The 25,658-nt window shown below is 36.9% G+C and overlaps 1 protein-coding gene across 1 annotated transcript in view; it reads left to right on the top strand.

The window, feature by feature from the left end:
* The window catches only part of LOC306647149 (uncharacterized protein), a gene marked incomplete at its 3' end in the record, with an annotated part of 600,113 nt that overhangs the window by 565,763 nt on the left and 8,692 nt on the right, over window positions 1-25,658 (top strand). The window contains exon 4 of the mRNA XM_079116162.1: window positions 21,976-22,149. Within this exon, the coding sequence (XP_078972288.1) occupies window positions 21,976-22,149 (174 nt within the window). The remainder of the gene's footprint in view (window positions 1-21,975; window positions 22,150-25,658) is intronic.

Here is a 25,658-nt window from a genome sequence, read left to right as displayed (position 1 = left end):
AAATTATTTTGTTTCACTTCACTTTTTATTTATCTACCTTTAGTCATACAGGAAAGGTTAATTAGGATGCTTGTATCCTCTCTACCTCTGATTTCAACTTGCTCTACCTCTCCATATACTACCATTAATCAATTATCAGAAAAAAGATTTTCAGACCTTTTCCTAAGAATTTATATAGCTATAATTATAGACATAAAGCTATATGCACTTCACAAATATGTTCATAAAACACGCATATATGTATATCTATTTTTATATAATTTTATAACTTTTAACAATTAACATATCAGTAGGTACATATTTATATGATTCCCTTTAACTGCCAAATAATATTCCACATTATGTATAATAGAGACATCTGGCTAAGAGCAACCAAAACTGCTCTAACCATGGCTGAAAGAATATAGACCTCTCTTATTTCGATTACAAGGAGACCAAAGGTAGGTATTTCCAAGGCAGGTTCAGTGACTGGTCAATGCTCTCAACATTCCAGATTCTTTATCATTTTTAAGCATCCTCACAATTGACTTTCTCCATCTCTGGGTTACGTCAGCTCTAGTCATCTGTTCATATTGTATTTAAAAGCAAGAGCAAGAGGTCTTGGACAAAATAGCTTTCCTTTTATCATGAACCCAGTAACCTTTAGCATACTTCCTGTTATGTCTTACTCATGAGAACTAGGTCAGTCCACATCAACTGCCAAATTAGGATGGGGACATTAGGGTTTAGTAAAGGGGCAATAAATCGTTGTCCTTGGATTGGACATATAATATTAAATTATTGAGACTACAGATATTGCTGCAAATCTAACTATTCTGAATATAAGGAAGAGGAAGGAATGACGGGTGCATAGTCAGCTAACACAGTCTGCCATAGAATATAGTTATTTAATTTTCCATATTCATTGGCTAAGTTAATCAGCTGTCCATTGCTGTGACAATGCATGAGGAAGTCAACTTAGAGGAGGAAAGATTTATTTTGGCTTAAGGTTTCAGAGGTCTCAGTACCTGGTCATTTGGTTCTGTTGATTCCAACCTGAGTTGAGGTAGAACATCATAGTAGAAGGACAACAGCAGAGCAAAGTTACTCACCTTTTGCAGCCAAGAAGCAGAAAGAAAGAGAGCAAGGGAGCAAGGCACTGGGGGCAGTACACATCCTTCAAGGACACATCCCCAGTTACCTACATCCTCCAACTAGGTCCCACCTCCTCAAGTTTCTACCACCTCTCAATAGAGCCACGAACTGGGAACCAAGCTTTTACCACCTGAGCCTTTGAGGGACGTTCCAGATGCAAACTATCACACTGACATTGTAATTATTTATTTCTAATCTTTGCCAATAAACACACCGCTTTAATGAAAACCAGTGTACACGGTTTCTTGTTTTGGGGTACGTCTGTTTCTCATGGAAATATAAAGAAGAGGAATTGATGGCTCATAGAATATAAAATATGTTAATATAGACTGCCAAAGTGCTGTCCAAATGCTTGTACCATTTTATATTCTTTGAGCTGTGTGTGGCAACACCTCTTTCACCACATTTGGCAATATGTTAACTATGAGATTTTGGTTATGGGGAAGACAGTGACATCTTATAGTTGTACTTAGCAAATCTTCTTTGACAGTTTCAGCATGCTTTAACATCCTTATTTGGCATTTTCCCTTCATCTCTATATATGTTCCATTCATATTTTTACTCATTTTAATATTTCCTTTTATGTTTCTGCTTTCTTAGATCGATTATAAATTCTCAATATGATCTGAATACACTTTTTTAAAAAATTATTGTTCTAAGTAGTTGTACATGAGAGTAGAATGCATTTATATGTTTTGATGGCTCATACTTGAATATACTATAATTTATTATATTTTTGTAAAATCTTTTCATTTGTTTTTGAACAAATGTTTCATCATAGAGTAGATTCTAATTTAAATTCCATGTAATTTATAGTTTTTTTCTCAATGATTTTTGTATTTAGTAATTTATTTATATATAGCCAGTCCTATAATAAACACAAACTTTTCTTCAGTTGCTTTTTTAAAAATTTATTTTTTCATTTTTATTTATTTTTTGTTTCTTCTTTTTAGCTAGACATGACAGTAGAGTGTGTTTTGATGTATCATACATACACCGAATATAACATTCTAATTAGAATCACATTTTTGTGGTTGTACATGATGTGGAGATTCATTGTGGTATACTCTTATATGTTTCATTCAGTTCTTTAAGTCATCTGGGTTGTTTTTAAATAATTTTAGCATAATCTTGTTTTTAGATTTTTCACAGATATTGTTTTTTGTACTAGTGGTTTAATACTAAATTATTTTCATTAGGATTTGAAATTTTTTTGTCATAATCCGCCCCCCCCCCCCTTTTTTTTTAAGTACTGGGGATTGAACTCAGGGACACTCGACCACTGAGCCACATTCCCAGCCCTATTTTGTATTTTACTTAGAGACAGGGTCTCACTGAGTTGCCTAGCACCTCAATTTTGCTGAGGCTGGCTTTGAACTCTCCATCCTCCTGACTCAACCTCCCAAGTCTCTGGGATTACAAGTAGGCACCACTGTGCCCGGCTCTTTGTCATAATCTTGATTCTCATGCACACGTGAACTTTTTGAACATTCTTCTGTTGATAAAATATCTACTTTCATGTCTGTATCAAAAAGTTTTTAAATTACCCACTGTTTATACTATCATATTTGATAGAACTTGCACTTATTATTTTTTCATTATTGTTGGAACATTCTTTTTCTCTAAAGTCAGTTTGTCAAGATCTATGAAAGTATTTTAGTTTTGTATTATAAGGACATTTACATAGATCCTTCTGAATTTATCCCTTAAAATGCTGTATTTAATATTGGCATGGTGAATAGATTCTTTTTCCTATTTATTATTTTGAATTGTATATAATTAATATATCTATGGAAACTACTAATTTGTGTGATTTAGTTCTGAATCTATTCAACTTTCTAGAATATTTGATATAATTTTCAACTTACATGGAAATGAATGTATTCTCTTGTCATAAAAATAGCTTTATTTTTACTTTTTATTTTTTTCTTGTTTGGTTGAATTGGCAAGTATATCCCATCCAATGAGGTACAGGTACTAGAATTCTTATATAGATCATAAATAAAATGGGATATTCCTAATATTCAGCCATAATATGTGACTGAATATTCCTTTAGTTTTCTAGTAAATATCATTGATTAAATAAAACATGTCGCCTAGTAAAGCTGATTTGCTGAGAATTTTTCCTTAGTATGTCTTTCAAAAGAATTTGTATTCTCTTTTGGAACATAAAGTATTAGAAATATATGAAACATATATTAGAAGTATATTAGAAATATATGTCTATATCAGTTTGTCTAACTTCTTACAATCAAATCTCCCATGACACCTTTTTTTCTTTTTTAACTACTTGATCTGTGAATTTCTTAGAAAAGTTAATAGTTCCCTTGATAGCTTTGCATTTACTTCTCTTACCATGTTTTCTCCTTTAAAAATTTTTGTAATTTTATTGTGTGCTTAGGGTCCCTAAGATTCTATCTTTCTTGTGGATTGTCCTTTATATGAAATCCTCATTTTTTTTCATTTTATTGATTTTGTCCTTGAATAGCAATATTGGTTCCCTGGGTATATGTTATTTTATTTTATTTTATTTATTTTTTTAGTGTCAATGAGTGTCATTCTTATGGCTAGTTTAAAAATATTTATAAATGTATGGTTAGTAGCTCTTTTATTTTTCAATTACTTCTCATGGTAAAAAGTACATATTATAAAATTTGCCATCTTAACCACCTTTTTTTGGTTTTTGTTTTTTCTCATTTGGTACTAGGGATTGTACCCAACTGTACTTTACTACTGAGCTACATCCCCAGCCCAGGGTTCACTAAGTTTCTTAGGACCTTGCTAAGTTGCTGACTTTGAACTTGTGATTCTCCTGCCTCAGGCTCCTGAGTTGCTGGGATACAGTTGTGCACTAACATGCCTGGCCATCTTAACCATCTTGATATACACAGTTCACTGATATTAAGTTTATTCATATTTCTCTGCAACCATCATCACTATCCTCAAAGTTCTTTTGATTCTGCAAAACTGAAACTCTATTCACATTAAGCAATAACCTCTCATTCACCCTTCTCCAGCCCCTGACAACCACATTCTACTTTCTGTCTGTATGATTTTGACAATAATAAGTACCTCATGTAAGTAGAATCATCTAGTACTTGTCTTTTAGCACGACGTCCTCCAGGCTTATCTATGTTGTATCATGTCAGATATTCCTTCCTTTTGGATGGTGAAGGATATTTATTTGTATGTATATTTATTTTGCTAATCTATCCATCCACAGTTGGTCCACATTTTAAATGCTATTGTGGATAATGCTGCTGTGGATATGAGTGTATAAACATCTCTTTTAAAGATATCTCTTTGAGACCCTCCCTTTAATTCTTTAGGTATATACTCAGAAGTGGAATTTCTGGATTATATAGTAACTCTGTGTTTGATTTTTGGAAGAATGACTTATCATTTTTCATAGTGGTACCATTTTTACATTTCACCAATGGTGCACAAGTTTCCAATTTCTCCACGTCCTCACCAATACCTGTTTTCTCTTTCTTTATAATAGGAGCTCCTCCATGGGTACAAGGTAGTATCTTATGGTTTGGCTCTGCATTATGGTTGAGGGTTCATTCTTTCCTTCAGGTTTCCTACAAGTCCTTCAGTGAATGTGGCATTTGCTTCCCAAAACCTGCTCTTAGAGGTATAGGGGAGTCTCTTTGATGGGAAGGGTCTGCTTTAGTTTTATTTCCCAGGATAGCCAAAGAAGAAACAGGGGATGCTGTAAGATACAACCAATCTCCTGGGAAGAGGCCCTCTCACATTTTCTGAGTGTTACCAGACAGTAAGAATTCTGCCTTGCTCTTTTGTGAAGCAAGCATCCACTCTCCTGAAGGACAGAGTTTTCTTTATTCATGCAATTAAAATTCAGTAAGACCTCATTATGCTGTAGACACTGTTTTGTGAAGTGGGAATATCGTAGTTAACAAATTTTAAAAATTCCATGCCATCAGGGAGGCCTGCCTTTGGTGAGAGGGGACAGATAATAAATAAATAGGGAAGGAAATAGATAATATGCCAAGTAGAAACAAGTACACTTTATAAACAATATAAAGGATTGTATTTTTGTTCTGTTGCTGTGTAACACATTTCTATTATCTTAGCTACTTAAAGTAGCACAAATTTATTACCTACAGTTCACTTTAGTCAGGAGTCCAGTATGGTGTAGTAGGATTCTCTGTTCAGTGTGTCATATGACTGAAATCAAGGTGTGATCCAGGGCATAATCTCAGCTGAGGTTCAGGGTCCTCTTCCAAGCTCATTCAGTTTGTTGGCTGAATTCAGTTCCTTGTACTTGCAAAGCTAAAGTTCCTGCTTCCTAGCTGCCTGTCTACCAGGGAACAGTTCTCAGCTCCTAGAAGTTGCCCATCTTTTCCTACCATGTGGTCCTTTGTACAACATGGTAGTCCCCTCTTCAATATCAGCAGGAGAATCTCTCTGCTGCCTCGTGGCTCTGACTTTCTCTTTCTCTGACAAGTAGACTCAGATCTTAAAGGATAAGATCAGGAAACTGTGCCTTATAATGTTACCTAAACAGGACAATGAGGCACATCATGTTCACAGTCCTGGGTATTATTCAGGGCATGCACACTATTGGGTGGGGATCTTGAAGACCCCCTGAGAATGATGCTTACCACATAGGATAAGAGGTGGATAGTGCAGGAGTAGAATGGCATGGTGCCCTTTTATGCAGGATGATATAGGACAGCCCATCTCTGGCAAGTACCATTTAAACATACCTATGGGATTTATGTAGGGAGAGTTTTTTCTAGGATGAAGAAATAATGAGTGCCATTTCTGAAGTATGAGCTTCCTGAACATGATTTAGAGATGGAAGGGGACCTGCATGACTGAGGAGAGTAATTAAAGTGGGAAGTGGAGGGAGATGTGTGTGAGAGGTTCAGATCAGGTTGGAACCTGAAGGCTATCATGAGAATTTTGGTTTTTACTCCAAATGATTCCCTTGTAAGTTGCCTTGTAAATTGTGTAATGTCATGACTTAAATTCATTACTTTGGAAATAAAAAGGTTCATAAAGTTGAGTTGAGATGCATCTGGGACAAGATATATGGACACCAAATCTATAGTACTTATTGGTTCATAGCCTGGAAGAGCTGAGGTTCTCAGGCATTGATGAACCTAGTGATGGGATGTGGGTGAGGAAGGCAGACATTTATAACCTCAGTGTTTTACATCAATACAAAATGTGTATTTTCCTATGCTGTAACTTCTGAAAAAAAAATAGTGATGTCAGGACATGCATATACACACATGCACATATTATTCATATTTCTTAACAATGTTTTCTGCTAAACCAAATATATGCCTCTTTTTGGTTTAAAGACTTTAGATTTCAATGTAAGCATTTTTGCATGCCCTACCTAATCTTGATCGTGATTTATGAGTATTCTTTGTTATTATTTTTAAATTTGAATCCTATCATTTGAGACTTCTTAAATGAAAAGAAATGGCATATCAGAAACATGAGGACAGTTTCTCTAATTGGGCCACAGATATTTTCTTTTATGATTGCAAAAACCTCTTTGTTGTATCTACTTAGGCAACCCAAAGAATAAGATAAAATAAAAATCTTCAAAATCAATTTAATAAACCAGGACTTCTGGCTGGAAAGTTACTGATGTGTAGGTGGCAAACCATTTTGGGAAACCGGCAGTTGTCTGACTATGAAGAGGCAGATAAGCCCATCCATCTTTCCTACTCACATAGCAGCTTTAAGAGTAACGTGCTGAATTTCTAGGCATTTCTCAGGCTCTTTCCCTGGATGTCTCAATGCTGCGCCAAGATCTGACAATTCTTCTTTCTCTTAGAGTTTCTTTTCTGCCAAGTTACCTTTTTTGCTGATGGCGACACCATCTGCTACCTGTGCAGTGACTGAGGCATCACTGAAACTCCACTGTCACTTTTAGTTCAACATCCTACCAATCGCTAGTTTATCTCTGAAACAGATTCCCAGTCTACAGCTCTTTATTTCAACTTTAGTCATTTTGTAGCTTTCCTCAGTCTTCTTAACTATTTTGCTCCTCCTCCTCCTTCTTCTCCTTCTTGCAATGGGGTCTCACTATGTTGCTCTGGCTGTCCGTGAACTCCTGAGCTCAAGTATCCGTCCGACCTCTGTCTGGAGCAGCTGGCCTGCAGGCATGGTGGCAACCTCAAGGCAGATGTTCGGTAGAATGTTCTAGAAGCTGCCTTTCACTGACTTGCCTACCGTTGGCTATGCATGAGTGTAGATGGTGAGTGAGTATAGATGGTGAGTGTCCTTCATGACTGGTATTTCCCTCATTATTCCAGTGTGTGTCAGGAGTGAAGACTGGTGTGGGGTCAACGATTTGGAAAATGGTGATTCCTTAATCAGTTAGCACAGAACACCACCGAAAAAGCTGCTGCAACCAGCTTAGTGTCAATGCTGTCCCTTCCCAGATAGCAGCATAGCTCTTAAGGGTCCTTTCTTACCCTCTCTTACTCTTATTCATTCCAAGTGGTTTTTTTTTTGTGTGTGTTTGTTTGTTTGTTTGTTTTTTCCTTCTGGTTACTTTTTCTACTTCTGCTTCTGAGATTTACATGGAATTGAAGGGAATCCAGGAGAGAAATTGAAGAGCATGCACTCTATCTAGTTAAAGATATGTTCTATCAAAACTTAATTTTACTATTTGCTACCTCTAGCCCCTCAGTATTGACCTCACACATGAATGTTGTAAGGATGAATTACATCCAGTCTGTAAAGTGGTGGAAAATGGTAAAGCTTTCTATTCATTTTCTGTTTATTCTCTCTCTCCTTCCCTTATTCACTCTGTGCATGTATTTGCACATGGGTATGCCTGATTTGGCATACATAATAGTACAATTAACTGTGCTGTGTATAACACAACTGTCTGTCTCTCTCTCTCCCTGTCTCTTTCACACACACGCATACATGCACATAGTATGCAACAGAGGCTGGATCTGTTGCAAGTTTTCTTTATATTCTTCTCTCCTAAGAGCCTATTCAAGTCTCTCCTATTACCTAGGAGCTATGTAGACTCCTGAGCAAACTCACTGGATCATATCTAAAAAAACAGATGAAGAAAATTGTCATCATCCATAGCTCTAAATTAATCATACCTATTTTATAATCACAGAAATAAAAAAAAGGAAGTTCTTGTTTTTAGTCAGTTGAGAAGAAAGAAACATGGTTGGTAAGCATGCCAAACACTTGCAAAGTAATAATTATGACTAATTAATAAAATGCTTTTAAAACTGAATTTATCATTTAGTGTTAACCAACCAACTTTCTCCTTTGATTCTTAAAAGTTTACTTTTCCCTGTAGATGACCCCAGTTCTTTCTGATTCTTTTTTCTTTTTAACTTGATTCCTCATGAACATCATGTTCTAAAATAATATCAGCTATATTTGCTTTCCTTTTTGGTGCATAGTCAAAATTACACTCCTCTAACCTACAGTCCTCTAACTTTGTGTTTAGGCCTATTCATCATTGTTTCTGTAAGATATTTCCAATTGCGTATCCTGTGAGTATTTAGAGGAAAATACTGTTGGATATAGGAGGAAGGAAATAATTTCCTTCTGTCCTACCAAACTCATCAACACCACTATTCATCTTTTTTCACAGACCTACCATCTTGATGTTCTTTTTCTGTGAATTTCAATATAAATTATTTTCTGAAATAAAAAGTACTAATTGATTCAAAAAGTCTTTTCCTCCAAATGGTTTCTATTTTCATAGCATTATTATTTCCTAGCATAGTTCAGGCAAAATCCAACCTGCTTCCTGTTTTGGGGTTTTATTGGTACCCAGTCACACCATTCTTTTTCAGATTGCCTATGATGGCTTTTGTGCTACAATGACAGACTACAATAGTTGCTACTGAGGTTTTAAGACTAACAAAGCCTGAAATATTCACTCTCTGATCCTGTACACAAAACAATTTGGCCAACGCCCAGAATGAGTATAGAATATGTGTGCATGCATATGGGTGTGTGTGTGAGAGAGATGGTGTAAGATATAAAATGCATGCATAAACACTTATTATGTTTTCAAATTTAACTATGCCTACCACCAAAAAAAATAAATAAATAAATAAATGCTGAGTTTTTTGGACAAGAAAAACAAAGGAACAATTAATACCCACTGAAAAGTTAGAAATTGGTATGAAAATTAGTATAACGTTCATAACAAGAGTGAGAAGAGACAGTTCTTCCAATAAACATTTACTGAGTGTCTACTGATATATTCAAATACTCAGAAGGTTTACCCATGTTAGGAATCTGCCACTTCCTGTGACAGCCCCCTGCCTTTCACAAGACCTCACACTGAGCCTTGCACGTGGTAATTATATTGATAATAAATGCTGGCTATTTAGTTGATGAAGTAGTATGTAACAAATGCATGATAATATTTTAACATGCGTAAACCTTAACAGTGTTGAAAAGACTTAACTTCTGGCAGCCTTTCTTGGAGAGGGTGCATGAGAAATCATTGCAACCGTAGTTTTGTCATAGATAGAACAGTTCTTGGGTGATAATTAGTATTTGTTCCCAAGATTCATTTGTTGCTCTATCCTTAATTCTCTTATTTTAGTCCGTGATGATTTTTGTGACTGCTATATAGTATATTGTTTGCTTTAGAATGAAAATCATCAATCGTCTATGCTCTTTGAAGTGGGAATTCAATAAGTGGTACTAATATTAGAATGAGCTTAGTGCTAAGGGCAAACTACTCAGGGTAGTACTTTGCCATACTTTGAAGCATGAAAACAGTAATTTTATTGGATTTTCCACTAATAAACCACTTCTTCTGTCTTTGACCTATGGGAATTAATTTTTTGGATACAGGGCCTAATTAAATTACATCATCACCTGAAGCTTATACTAATAACTTAGGTGATAGCCCTAAGCTTTCTATCTTTGTGAGTTGGTTCTTTTGCATGGTTTCAGTTACTGATGACTTCTAAATCTTCAGCACAGGGCTTTCTTCTGAACTCTGAATGCAGAAATATCGAAAATATCACCTGTTTTGTGTTTGTCCAAATGTCTTCCTTCCTTCTTAATTAGGACCCTCCATGGAGGGAGGGCCTGTGTTGCCCTTTCCCACTGTTGTAATCCTGCCCTCCGCATAATTCCTGGCCCATTGAAGGCCCTCATTAATTGTTTAATGACTGAATGGATGATGATTCTTGTGCAGTACCGTGTACCAGAAATGATACTAGACATAGAGATAAGAAGATTATTAACTCGTACCCTAGCATTGTTCATGGTCTAGCATAGAAATTCCTTTTAAAACAGAAAAACTAGCTTACCTCTTGATGTTAAGCTCTTAAAAGACTTGTAAGAGTCGTTTTCCATTTATCTTATTGTCATTTTTATAGGCTAGTTTCATTTTGGGGAATCAGCCCATTGCAATCTCAGTCACTCTGGGGCTGTGGGACTGTCCTCTGGGGATGTTCTATGTGACTTTAACTTCCAGCACACTCATGCAGGAGTGCTCATGTGCTTGGGCTCATTGAATGTGCACTGAGCCAGGAATTAGCTGTGAAGGGACTTTTAGTGTGGAAAAGAAAAATAAGTATCGGAATCAATTACTCAGATATAAAGAAATTAGGCTGTGCTGGGTTGACTTTTTTCTCTTCTCTTCTCTCTCTCTGTAATTTAGAAGGCAGGAGGAAAAAAAGATAGCAAGGGAAAAAGGAGAGAGGGCCTTCACAAATTCCAGTTCCCAAGTAATGCTCTGCGCTTTCATCGTTAAATAAAAAATAAATAAATAAATAGTAGCATTTTGATTTGATAATAATTATTAGTAACATCTAATGAATACAAGATAATCTATTAAATGTTTAAGTTATTTAACATCACCAAGAATCTAGGAGGTAGGTTTATTATTAGTCCAACTATATAGATGAGGAAACTGAGGCACAGGAAGGATGAAGAATTTTCCCCAGGTCAAAAATCTATTGGGGTGGGGCAGGTAAGGTAGGTAGAGCTTGCTTTGAACACAGCAGGCAGTCCCAGAGTCTGCGTTCTGAACCGCTTTCCTCCATTTTCTCTTTCTCAACATGTTCTTAGGGAATCATCTATGCATCGGATACTCTCACTTGTGTCTTTTCATTTTACTCTCCACAGTAATCCAGTGAGCCAGGGACTTCCAGAAAAGGGGAGAGTATGCAGGTACAGAGTGACTTACTCAGGATCACATGAGTAGAAATAGGCAGGGCCAAAATTCATGTCCAGGCTTTTGGATTTTAAGGCCATTGTTCTTTGCATCCCTGTTATACTTACCTGACTACTAGCCAAGGGTGAGAAGGCAAATGAGAGAATTTGAGATTGCCTGTGCATTTGCCATTTGTGGCAGAAACCCTCTGTAGTCTCGAGAGCAATTGTAATAATTGGCCCTTAACAACAGACAGAGCTTCTTCTCACTTGTCTTAACAGAGGTATACCAGTCATTGAGTAGCCAATTTCCATAAGAGAGCATCTGACCAGCCAGGGTGGGACAGGCCACTACTGGGTCCAACCGGACACAAGTGGGAGGCCAGTTGATGTGATCTTGCTGGTCTACAGACAGCCCAATGCGGGGCATGGAGCAGCCTGCCTGGCAAAGCCCCAAACCTGTCTAGGAGAACATGTAGAAGTTTCTATCACATTCTACCTTTGAAGTGCTAAAGCTTGACAATAACAATAAAATTAAGTGCCAGAAGCACCATGTGTTATGATTATTTTATAAAAAGTGCCTCTGATAAGAAATATCACTCGGATACTTTGTGCTTACACGTCATAAAACCAGAGATATTGGAAAACTGAAGACAGTCCTCATGTCAGGGGAGCAACAATAAAATTAAGAAAAAAACTTGCCTTTCCTTAGAGAAGCAAATCTGTTGAGACGGAGCACGGGGCTCATCTTTGAGGAATGTTACAAAAGATAAAACAGCAAAGAAGAGCAGATGCCTTTTTCTGTTCCTCTGGGACCGTAGGGTATGAGAAGAGCTTAAAAGTTTCTACCCATTTCCTTCTGCAGTCTCCTTCCTTTTGAGTGTCGTGATTTAGATCCATTTAAAAGGATTTATTTGAAAGGAGCTTCTTATACCATCCGGGCAGTTTGTCTTTCTCTCTCTCGGTCCTTTGTAAATGAACAAAGTCACCGCTTGTCCCACACAGGGTGCAAAGAGAGGTTTGGTGTGGGTTTTACTGTCCATTCAGGCTCCTCACTCAGCTAGTTGTAAGTGAAATCTTTAGAAGCCACACAGTGGGAATCCTTTGCTTGGGGCAGGGGTGGGGAAGGATATTTGAAAAACCTATTGAAACTGAGAGCTGTTGGGTAGAAACTGTTCTTTTTAGACTTCCGCACAGGCAGTACGGGAAATAAACACACACAGGAAGTCATTTAGCCTCTCTGTGAACTTCATGTTGACATTTGCTTACCAAAAAGTTCATTGTGGCTACTTACAGAATTGTGTTCATGGTATGTGCTTGTGTGTGAGTCCACATACATACATAATACACATATGTGTGTATAGGAACATTTGCTGATTCTCTCATAGCATGAGGATCATGATGAGTGCTGCCAAAAAAAAAAAAAAAAAAAAAAAATGAAACTAACAACTGGGAAAAATTATTAAAAGTATAGGTGCATATAAGTTTTATAACATTATTTTCAGTAATTGTAACTGGATGTGCATGACATGTTTTTATACAAATATTCAACAATCGGCTGGTTTTCCTTTCTCATATGTACTTTATTGTGCTTTATACTAACTTTTAGACCCACAATCTGGTTATTCACATGTAGTATTTGGTTCACACATTTAATCTTTACTGATATAATTCTTGCTTTAGAATTCATATAACTTTTAAATCTTCAGTGGAAGTGGCTAATGCAATCTGGAAATGCTGATTTAAAAAGGCAAAGAAAAAAAAAAAAAAAAAAACCCAATCAATAAATGGGTGAAGGAACTGAATAGACACTTCACAGAAGAAATATATACACATGGTCAACAAATATATGAAAAATTGTTCAACATCTCTAGCAATTAGAGAAATGCAAATTAAAATGACACTGAGATTCCATTTCACCCCAGTCAGAATTGCAATTATCAAGAATACAAGTAACAGTCAATGTTGGTGAGGATGTAGGGGAAAAGTTCACTCATTCATTGCTGGTGGGAATGGAAAGCAGCTGGAGATTCCTCAGAAAACTTGGAATGAAACCACCATTTGATCCAGTTATCCCACTCCTTGGTTTATACCCAAGGACTTAAAATCAGCATACTTCAGTGAAATAGCCACATCAGTGTTCATAGCTGCTCAATTCACAAGAACTAAACTATGGAACCAAACTAGATGCCCTTCAACAGATGAATGGATTAAGAAAATGTGGTACATATACACATTGGATTATTACTCAACCATAAAGAACAGTGAAATTATGGCATTTGCCAGTAATTGGATATAGCTAGAGACTATCATGCTAAGTGAAATAAACCAAACCTACAAAACCAAAGACTGAATGTTCTCTCTAATATGTGAATATAAGGGGTCTGGGAAAGGGGAAGAATAGAAGTTCATTGGATTAGATAAAGGAAATTAAGGGAAGGGAGGGGGAAATGGGAATAGGAAAGATTGTAGAATGATTCAGACATTACTTTCCCATGTGCATATATGAATATATAACCAGTGAAACTCCACATTGTGTACAACCACAAAAAGGGGATTCTAATTAGAATAAGTTATACTCCCTGTATGTACAATATGTAAAAATACATTCTACTTCCATGTGCATCTAGAAAGAGTGAATTAAAGAAAATTAAAAAGCCAATGGAAAAGGGCAGTGAATATATTTTATAGAAGAAAATTATGGTGTGTGAACACAGGGAAGAATAGTGGTGTCCAGAAAGTAACTATCTGGTTGTTAGGAAGAGAAATCCACTGTTATGGTTGGTTATGATGTGTCTGCCAAAAGCTCATGTATGAGACAATGCAAGAATGTCCAGAGTTAAAAGTATTAGGTTATGAGAGCTATGACCTAATCACTGGATGGATTCACTGATATGAATTAACTGGTCAGTAGTTATAGGTAGATAGGTTGTGACTGGAGGAAATAGGTCACTGAAGGTATGCTTTTGGGTTTAGTATTTTGTGCTTGGTAAATGGAGCGCCCCCCCGTCCTCTCTGTCCTTCCTGGTTGCCATGTTCCTCTGCCACAAATTTTCCACCTTCTTACCTTAGCCCAGAGTTAGTGAATCTGCTGACTGTGGACTGAACCTCTGAAAGTAAGAACCAAACCAAACATGTCCTTCTATGAATTGTTCATGTCAGGTACTTGGTCACAGCAGCAAAAAGCTGCCTGAAACATCCATTCAGCCTAGTGGAGGTTAGTGGGAGTCTCACAAGAATGATGTACAGGATTTCTATGAAATGTGTTTCAGGGATTAGGGAAACCAGAAAGTCCTTGGTTTCTCTTTCTATCTGGACCATGTGGTCTCCCAGTTCTGCTTCTTTCTGCAAATCTGTTCCTTTCACTTTGCCTAGTAAGTGGTCAATTAATTGTGAAAAGAAAAGAACTTATTATCTGGGCTCAGGCCTATCTTGCAAGAAACTGGAGCCCAAAACTAAGACACGCAGCACCAGGAACATTCCTTCCCTCTCTTCCTAGTAGGATCACCTCTTGTCTCTGCTACCATCTGTATTTTCTCTTCCTCTCTCTCTATCCTTGCTCCTCACTGCTCCTACCCAAATGGGCTTTGCTTATTCATTCACACAATCACACTTCATTTCTTCTGTTATATCACTTTTTATAAAGATTTACAATTTATTGCATGCCAGTTTTGCATTTCCAGAAGGAAGTATCTTATTGGTTTTGGGGACTACCCGCTTCATTCAGATGCAATTTGAGGAAGTCACCTGGAATAATCATATCCTTAAGAAAATGCTTCAGCAGAAGCTGTGGGAAGTCTAGAGAACTCTGCTGAGGCTGGAGAAACTTGTCTGTTACAGTAATTATTATAAGACCTATCTGCTCTGTTAGTACTGGCTGCGTATTCCATATGCTTTACTATTATTTTCTACAAAAGAAAGAAATTCTCCTTAAGATTACTTCAGGAATATTTTAATTTACCATTGAAATATGCTGAAAGTAATTTCTCTGTAAATTTATAAATTTATTAACTATTTCTAGAATTAGATTGCAATTTCCTTCATGGATGGTAACAGCAGGTTATTTACGTATATATTTTTGCCATTCTTGGTATCAAACCAAGAGCCTTGTTCATGTCAGGCAAATACTCTACCACTAAGCTACATCCCCAGCCTACTAAGGGCAACATTTTAAGGGAGACAAATGTGAACAATTTAAGTTGGCTATTGCATCATCACTGATAACTAAACTTGAGTGAACTTCAGTTCTTTATCATGTGGTTATCACATCCCCCACAGTGGAAGATAGTTTTATTCTGTAGCAGTGAGTGGTTCTCATTCTTTTATCTCACAACAGTCTTGTGCTCTTTTGGATCATTGACTTTCTCTATAAATTTATATTAACATGTAGCTATAATGATTTCACTCTTAACCTCTCTCTCATTTAGTGGAATATGTGGTTCATTCTTGAGCTTTTTTGTCCTTTGGAAATGACAAGTTGTTAGTCACATAATCAATCCAAGTTCTGTATGCTTTGCATTTTTAGTCCTTAACTTGGTATCCTTAGTAGCTCTGTGTTTTTAGACAGATCACTTAACCTTGTGCATCCCAGTTTCTTTGTCAGCAAAATGAGAATAATAGCACCTACAACATTGGCTTGTTCTGAGGTCTCAGACAATGCAAGAAAGACACATAACAGTAAGTGTTCGATTAACATTGCTCTTATGAATACCACTTGAGCTCTTATTACTCTTAGGGAAGTGTGCGTAGTGATAGCATTGTAGTCTCTCATCCCTCTCCCAGGCTCATCTTGATTTTACCTGCAACTACAATGAACAGTTCTGATTCATCTTGTACTTGGCAACATCATACCTGATTTTACCTCTCTATCTTTCCAGTTGCTGCCTCAGGACTTTCTTTGGTACCCAGAGAATTCATTCTTCATGCACAAAAACAGCTTGGGAGTACTAGTGGTGATTACCTCCTTCAGGACAGTCCTCACCTGAGGCAAGTGCTCTAGCCTCCCAACTCTCAACAGACAATTCTAGTAGCATTGTGAACACTTCCCACAGGTCTAAGCCAAATCCAATTGCCTTTGACCTTGTGGCATAGATCTCAATCGAACACATTTGTCTCACTTTTTATTTTTCTCATCCAGTCTCTATCCCTTCTCCCTGGTTTACTTGTGGGATTATTGCTATACACCCCTCCCCCCCCCCCACAAATACTTTAAAAAACATAGACCTAGTTCTTAGAATTTGCTTTAGGAAGAACCCAAAGTCAGCATTTTAGCAGAATATTTGAGAGCATGGATTCTGGAGTCCATAACTGAATTTGAATCCAAACTCAACTTTTTCATACTTACATGACCTTACATTTTAAGTCACCCAATTTCTTTCTGCCGGTTTTCACCTATAATATGCACATAGTATCAGTAATTACCTCTTAATATTGTTTTGTGGAATATACACGTTGCTACTGTGCAAATATAAAGCACTTGAAGTAGGATCTGATGGGTAGTAGATTGCATGTAAGTACAGCTCTTATTATTTTCCTGTAATACTCATTCAATTATGTCTAGGAATCATAGTGTTGGCTATTTCCTTCTTCCTCATTGCATTTTTTTTTCCTGACTGCAGCTTCACTCTGCCCCTCCCTATCTTCCTTTTTCCTAGTGCTGACTAAATAGAACAGCAACTGTTCCCTGGAGCTTGGCAGTTTCTGGATACATGTCAGAAGACCCCTCTTTTGTGCAGGACTCTATTTTTTTTTTTCTCTCCTCCAATAGCCCGACCCCTGATCTGTTGGCAGACACTGGGTGAGGCTGCCAGCGCCTAGTTATTCGGAAGCTCTTTATCCAGCCTCTTTGCTCTTCTCTCTGGCTGCCTGCCTTTTGGCTGTTAGAGACTCCCTGGCATTACTGTCAAAGGGCATGCCAAGGAGGGAAAAGATAGTGGAACTCAGATTAGCCAACTCTGGAATCTAGAAAATTAGGATTTTTAGATCACGAGACTTCCACATTCTGAGCCATTTCTCTATGTTGTCACTGAAAATTCAGTCAACCTTTTGCAATAGGCCGACATCAATTGAAATATAATTTCAAACTTTGATTGAAATGCAATTAAGACATAATAAAGTACACAGGTCTCAAGTGTTCAATTTTGATGAGTTTTGGCAAATGTATGCATTCATGTAATAACCACCCAAAATAAAATTGCAAACATTTCTATCACCCTTTCTAATTAATTGCTTTCAACTCTCCCAACAATCACTTTCTGATTTCTCTTGCCATATATGTTTCCTTTTTCATTTTAGACCTCATAGAAATGAATTCACACATCTCTTCTTCCATTCCTATCTTTTACGTGGCATGATTTTTTCATTCATGTTGTTGTATATCACATTTATTCTTCTTGATAGTATTGTAGTACTTCATTATAAGAATATTCTCCAGTTTTTTTAATCCATTCTCCTGTTAAATACACATGTGAGTAATTTCTAGTTCATAGCTATTTTGAATAAAGCTACTATTCCCATTCTTATAAATGTCTTTTTCTATATATATGTTATCTCTTGGGCAAATAACGGGATGGAATTGTTGGATCATGAAGTAGAAGTATAATTAATTTTATTTTAAAAGTTCATTAAAACACTGTCAATTTGTTCTTCAAAATAGTTTTATCAAATTAAACTTGCTACCAATGATATATGAGCATTTTAAGTTCACAATAACACATCCATGTTTAACATTTTCAGTCTTTCCTTTTAGCCATTCTAGTGGGTACATTTCTGTGGCTTTATTTTATATTTTCCTGATGACTAATGATGAGCACGCTGTAGTATGCTCAGTTGCCATTCCACTCTATTCTTGTGTGCATTGTCCTATCAAGTCTTCCATGACAGGATAATCAGTTCAATTTAGTCCATGGTTTTGAACCCTTGCTCTTAGTCATTCAAAAGGAAGAAAACATGAGTGGAGTTCTTAGGACAAATGAGAGAAGGTCAGAGACTCAACCATTTAGTAGAGATACTCTCTGTACTGTCCATACCTTCTTGGTAACTTACCATTACAGGGTAGGTCAACAGTGTCCTGGGACACTCTACTTGAGAATATTCTTTTGGCCTGCATCTGAGACAAGCAAAAGTGCCAAAGAATGTTTGTTTCCAGGAGCAGCTCTCAGACAATACGAAGGGAAGAGCAGGCTCCATCCTCCAGTTGCCTCGCATGCATGGTTTAACTTTGTAGCATGTTCTACACTGTCTTCCAGAGTTCCCCAGTGGAGCCAAATCTCAGTGCTATATAGGAATACCTTATTCCATGATGCAAACTTATCGGCCCACTCTTGATCCCTATTGATTGCTCCTGTTGATTTTCTCTGGAATCAATTTCAAAGTGAACTACTAGTACTCAAGTTCTTGGGTTGTAATATAAGCTTCTGAGAAAGACAACTAAGGCATCTATCCTGCAAGATGTATGCTGGGATGTAAGAGTTGTTGTGTGAAAGCTTATCTGAGCAGTTTTGTGGGCTAGGTTGACGAAGTTATAACTTTGCCTGGGTAGACACAAATGAAAAGATTAGATGAACATGGCAGAAAGTCAAGATGGGCGGTGCCTAGCAGAAGTAACGTCCCTGTGGGCTAATGGCTGAGGCTGTTGGAATAGGTTTTCCAGAAAACGTTGAGTGTGGCAGCATCACGGAAGTGTGAATTGACAGGAGGTGAGGCTATTCCTGTCAATGACATCAATGACAGTGGCATGAACATACAGGTCAGATTGTGAGTAAATTTTCTTAGAACTTGAGATGAAATGGGAAGGAACAAAGAATAAATGTTACAATGACATAGAATGAAATAAGGAAGATTCTCAAAGGAGAGATTAAGAAGCTTTGATTTTGTTTCATAAACAGAAAGCTCTGAACATTTTCCAGCAAGGATTTACACAGTCAAAGCAGGTTTTTCAGAAATTCAAAATGTCATGTCATTATGGGGGGGGGGGTCAATCAAGATTTTTAGAAAGTTCTTGGTCCAGTTTAGTGGTTCTGATGTAAATTGATGAAAATCTTCAAAGTAGGCAGTGGGAATAAGGAATGGAAAGGACCAATCAATTCAAGAACCGTTTGAAAAGATTCAATAGAATTTGATGACACTGATAATTGAAATTGGAGAAAAGATAAATGAGTGAAAGTTGATAAGGCTTCCAGGCAGTTGGTTTCAAAATGCTTTCATCACCTTCAAAATGATCAAATTATGGAGGAGGTAAAATTTGAGAGTAAAACAATTCATTTAATTTTATGAATAGTAATTGAAACTCTGGCTCCCTTTAGGTGATTGATAATTTTACATCCACAGGCAGCAGATATTTTAAAATCAGGGACTAGATTTCAAGAGAGAGTTGGTGCTGTTAAATTATATCTGGGGGTCATCTTAGAAGTAATACTTAAAGCTTTGACCATGAATGTGATCACAAAGGAGAAAAGTTAAAAGGGTTTAGAACACAGGACTGGGGATTAAGTCCTGAGAAAATGACTGAATTTAGGGAGAAAAAGGAAAAGCAGCAAGTACTAAAATAAGAAGGTACAGTCAGACAGAACATGGAGTTTAAGGGAAAATGACATTATTATAATGGGGAGGGGGTAAAATCTGTTAGAGGTTTCAGTGATCAAGGGGAAGAAGCTCCTTAGCTATAAAAAGGGCAATTCAGTACCAGTCTTGGTGACCTCTCCTGAGCCTGGTTGAAAACTGAGATAAATAAATGAATGGATAGATGATGATGATGTTGGTGATGATGATGATGATGATGATGATGATGATATAAACAACATAATCAGATGCTAAGGTATTTTAGCATCACTGTGTGGGTTCTTTAAGAGCTGAAATGCCAGGGGCATAAACTGGTGGAATTAGGAATGGAACCAAGAAGGAAGTTCATGACCTTTACAAAAGAGTGGAAGGAGATTTGCAGGAGGGAGATCACCATGAATAAAATCTTTGAGAGACTGATGGCATTGAGAAGAGAACTAGAAGATGGGGGTATTTACAAATTCGCTCATACATAAAATTTACAGCTCCTAAACTAATGTACATGTGGAAACAGATTTTAAAAAATTAAACGTGCGACTACTGGACCTAGTGTTGAAGGAGCTACTTCTAAAAGCAACTGAGTTAGTGAAAGTGATTTTAGTGAGCAGAGATACAGAGCAGAAACTAAGATACTTTGAGAGCTAAAGGTGAGTTTGATGTGGACTCATTTCTTCTTTGAGATGATTGTGTATGAGGTACAGAGAATAGGGGTACAGTTTCTTGGAACCAAGCACAAACATCCTGTTTTTTATAAAAGTCCATTGCTCCTTCTGCAACAGGTTTCTCCTGCAAATGTATCCAGTAGTATACATTCTGTTTCAATGTCTGCTTATCCTTCTGAAATATTGAGCTAGGTGGATTGCATGCTTGGTTAGAGTGTTGATGAAAGATGGGAGTAGGGAAAGATAGACAGCCAGATAAATTCGGCTACCTCAACAAGACTGTGTTTTCTAGTTTTTTGTTTTTTTTAAATATTTTAAATTGCTAAATACTATTCAATCACTGTTTTAATTTTTCTTTTCTTTTTCCAAAGATTTTTGAGCTCTTGTGAGACAAATGCCCTGCCTAGCATGTTTGAGTTGCTGAGGTCCAGTTACCCCAAGATGCTCAAATCTGTTCTCAGAAAAGTTGTTGCTCCAAGCTAATGATATCAGAATATAGTTGAATGGGAAACACAATCTTGGATAAAAGTTTCTTCCCCACTGGGTTTCCTGAATATAATAGCAATGCGATTAGCTCATTTTCCCAGTGATTGAGTTGGCATAGATCCATAGATTTATAAATAGAATTTATTGTGAAAGTTACTGTGCTACTGGGGTAAGTGGCTATTGCAATTTGATGATAGAATGTGCTCTCTGAAAAGAAACTATTATATGCCTTATATGCCCTGGCCATCTGAGGACAAAGAAGTACAGAAGATACAAGTGAGTTTTGTTTTCAGTCAATTCTACAGTTATGAACAACCAGCTATAGTTAACATTTGGCAAATTGATATTTTACTACTACTCCATTTTCAGTTGTGTTAATCGAGCAGGTTGGGGGTAAATGGCAATTTCAAATGCTTCACCATTTTGCTGTCTTCTGGCAGTCAAATGGTGACCTGTTGGAGTGTGTCCAGATTTCTGCTGATGTCTCCCCGAGAGAGCAATAGACTCAAGGAATTTGAATACCATTCAGAGTTGGCCACCGATCTGTGCCTCACTCTCATCCTCATAAATTAAGATTTTTATTTACTTCATTCAGATTAGACTAATGGTGACTTTCTGAGGTGAGCCCTGTGATGAAGGACATTTATGTAATTGAAAATATCACATGGCTATCACCACAAAAGCATAACTCCTTTCTGAAGGATAGAGTTGCATGTTGCCACTAAACCAAAACTGTTTTCAATGAGTTTGATTTCAGTGGGGCTTTGTGCTTTGTCTTCTAGTCAAAATCGTAATAGTGAGAAAACATTTTTTATCTTAAGCAGAACAGTATTTAATGCTTTCTCTTAAGCCATTGGCCATTTCCCTAATCACCGAGTTCTCTGCCAGGCTCATCCATGAGAATGCATGTGACTCTATGTAACTGGCTTGGGTTGTATACATGTAGAGCTGTCTTTACATTGCATTTCTTTCTCCTTGATAGTCTAGCTCCACAGTGAGAGCCTATCACACTAGTAAGTCACGAATGACCATGAGCCCTGGCTTCAGCTCCCAGTGGAACAGCAGCCAACCAGCCTGGAATACATACTCCTTCCCAAGAGCAAGCTTGCACTACCAGTCCCATGCCAGCTATACCTACTGTACTGGACACCCTGCTGTAAGTACTCATTCATTCCTATTTAGTACATTGGATGCTTTATACAGGTACATTTAAACCTAGAGGTAATATTTCTCTGTTAATTGGACTGTTTTTCTAATCAATACATTGCTCTTAAGTAAATGAGATGATCAGGGGAGAATGTCTAAAGTGTTTAAATGGCATATGTTTGGGTGATCTTTGCTGAAAATTGATATTTCATTTAAAGTTATTTCTAGGTAACATAAGTAGGAAGAATTTTCAGAATGGTGGGGCATGGAGACAATATGTACCAATCTGTTTTTATCCTTCTGGCTTCCTCTTGGCTGTGGAGTATCAATCTAGTTGCTTGCTATGTGTGTGGAGGAATCTTTCAAAATGGTGTAGAGCAGTCAGTGGATCTTGGATGCTGGCATTATCATCAGTGACCTTAGGTATTTGTGCATATTTAAAAATATAGGAATGTTTTCCAGTTAGTACTACACAAAACTCTGTAGATGTTGGTGAAGATAACTCAAGGTCACTTAAAAGTAGCTTACGTTTATTGAACATTTAATATTTTCTAAGGTCTTTACTAGGCACTGTTGAATGTATTCTATTGTGTTCATATTTATGTAGATAGATAAACACATTTGTAGAATTTATACATATATGTGCATATATGTGTGTATATATATATATATACATATATATATATATATATCTCCTTTCAAATAGGTATTTTAGCATCATTTTAAGGGATAGTGAAATAAAGTTCAGAAAAATTAAATGTTTTGCTCCAAGCTACACAACTTGGAGGAGGCCCAAGATTCAAACACTGCCTGTCTAACCTTCCACCAGTATTCTTATCCATTATACTATATTGCTCTTTCTCAGTGACTCCGTGTATTTATTTATATCCAAGGACAATTACAGGACTGTATACTGGATAAAATTCTTTCTAATCCTTTAATTATGCATGCTATTCCTCCATAAGGAGCATTTGTCTTTCTAAAATACCTGATTTTAGGTCTGGGGTAGGAATGGAGAGTAGATACAGCCTATCTTAGCAACCACTGGGAACACCATAGGTTGTAGTCACTTTCTGTGCTTTACAACTTGGTGCCTGATAATTTATTTGTGGGAGACCACTGAGAAGACAGGGAGTCCAATAAGAAAAATTGAAGCAAAAAGATTACAGACTCTTTAAAAAAGAGTTATAGGTGTTACACTTCTGATTTCAGGGATACTGTAAGGATTAACTTTAAAGCCTACTTGACATTCTTCCATTAATCCAACATTTAAACTTTCTTTCAAATTTCCTTCCCATGCTTGATCAGATGACATTAAACTCTTGACTCTAAGATCAGTATTCATTTAGCCATACTACTTCGTGGTAAAAAGAATTATATCATCTGAAAATAAGCCAGTGGTTCAACGGAGGAGACTATGAGAGCCGGGATAGGAGAATGACATCCAAAAAACAGGGACTCTCTCATAGTCCTTCCTGGGATCCATTTTACAAGTCAAAGTACTAGAGAAATAGCTGGGGTCCAAAAATGTAAGAGTAGATTCCATGGTTGCCACGCAGCGTAGGAACCAAAGAGGTTTTGTGGTAAAAACTCCAGAAAGGGAATCCTTGTCTGAACACATTCCCAGTGATTTTTCTGAACTCATATAATTTAGTAGGTTTAGCAGAGTTATAAATGCTCTGCTCGCCTTGTGAGAGCCAGCCCTTTCTCCAGCTCACTAGTTGGGTTAAAGATTTTCAGTTATTTGTTTTGTTTGCCTAGGAAGCACCTAACTCAAAGGGCTGCCTTTGACCTCCATTCCCCTATTACCAAGGAATCCTGATATCCCACAAGTGTCTGATTAGTTAACTTGTAATTGATGACCTTGTTAAAAATCTCATAATACATTATGGCCTCTGCCTAACCAAATAAGTGTTTTCTCAGAATATTCATCACTGTATTAATTTTCTATGGCTGATGTAACAAACAACTTCAGACTTGACTTAAAACAACACATATTTGTTGTCTTACAGTTCTGGAAGTTATAAGTCTGAAATGGGTTTTACTAAACCAAAATGGAAGTGTTGACAAGGCCACACTCTTTGATGAGACTCTAGAGGAAAAGTTGTTTTTTGCCTTTTCTAGCTCTGGGGCTACATTCCTGGCGTATTTTGGCTCATGGGCCTTCTCTGATCTTTAAGATTGACAACATAGCATCTTTTTTTTTTTTTTTTTCAATATTTTTTAGTTGTCGATGGACCTTTTTTTTTTTTTATTTTTATTTGGTGCTGAGAATCAAACCCAGTGCCTCACACTCTGCTCTGCCTTCATATTGCCTTCTTTGTCTGTAGTCAGATCTCTCTGTACCTTCTTGAGAAAACACTTGTGATTATATTTCAGCCCCTTTCTCCGCAATGATCCAGGATCATCTCCCAGTCTAAAGATTCTTAATCACATTTGCAGAATTCCCTTTGCCATGTAAAGTAACATGGGTTCTCAGGATTAGGCCATGAACACCTTGGCAAACCATTTTTTCAGACTGTCACAATCGGAATATCCAGTGACTAATGGCTAACTTCTGAGGCATTAGGTAAGCACTTGGTATAACCGAAAACCAGTGAGACTTATCTTACTAAAGAATGAATGAAAGGTGTTCTTTAATGATGGAGCATAGAAATGGATACCCCACGGCAATCCAAAATCACTGAAACTCATAAGCAAAAGTTTGATTTTTCTGAAACTCCTTGTCTTCACTTCTAAAATGAGGAGATGGTAACTACCATCTGACAACCACTCTAATACATATATTAAAAGAAAATGCAAGACAAGCTTATTAAAGTTTAATTCATTGCATTAGTAAATGAAAAATTCAGTCAAATGAAGAAACTATGTTCAGGCATATAGAATGGCTACTTCAACTTGGGATATAAAATAGCAAAATAATATTCAAAAGGTCCATGTAAGACAATAATTTAACTTAAATTCACATGCTATATATACAATATTCTTTTTATTGTTTAAGGAAGTTAATTATATATATTATAATATTATTATATTCTTTCCTAGTTATATTTATTTGAAGCACATTTCCTTCATAAAATCATCGTAACAATTTACAAATAATACATTGACTGGTATGTTGGTGTGATCGTCCATTTGACACTTTTGTCACTAAATAGTGATAACACTATCTGCTTTGTGATTTGATATAAAGGGTGCCATCAGATTTCCAACAACTTCCTATTAACTCATAGTTGCTTGGTGACTAGGGCTCATGTTAATCACAAAAGAAGGGATTCTTTGGCTACCCTCACACCAGTTCTCCACTCTCCCCACATCTGCTCCTCTCTTTCAGGTATCTTTTTGCACCTGAAATGATGTTATCATTTGGGGGACTCTAGGGAGATGGAGAGAGTGAGAGAAATAGGAAGATTAAGAGTGGATGGGGTGCTGGGTGTGGTGGCACACACCTATAATCCTAGTGGCTCCAGAGGCAGAAACAGGAGGATCACAAGTTCAAAGCCAGTCTCAGCAACTTAG

This window comes from Sciurus vulgaris (genome assembly GCF_902686455.1).
Source record: "Sciurus vulgaris genome assembly, chromosome: 16".
In the NCBI taxonomy this organism is placed as follows: Eukaryota; Metazoa; Chordata; class Mammalia; order Rodentia; family Sciuridae; genus Sciurus; species Sciurus vulgaris.
The sequence above is the reverse complement of the archived record's forward strand: the minus strand, read 5'-3'. Positions and strand labels throughout refer to the sequence as shown.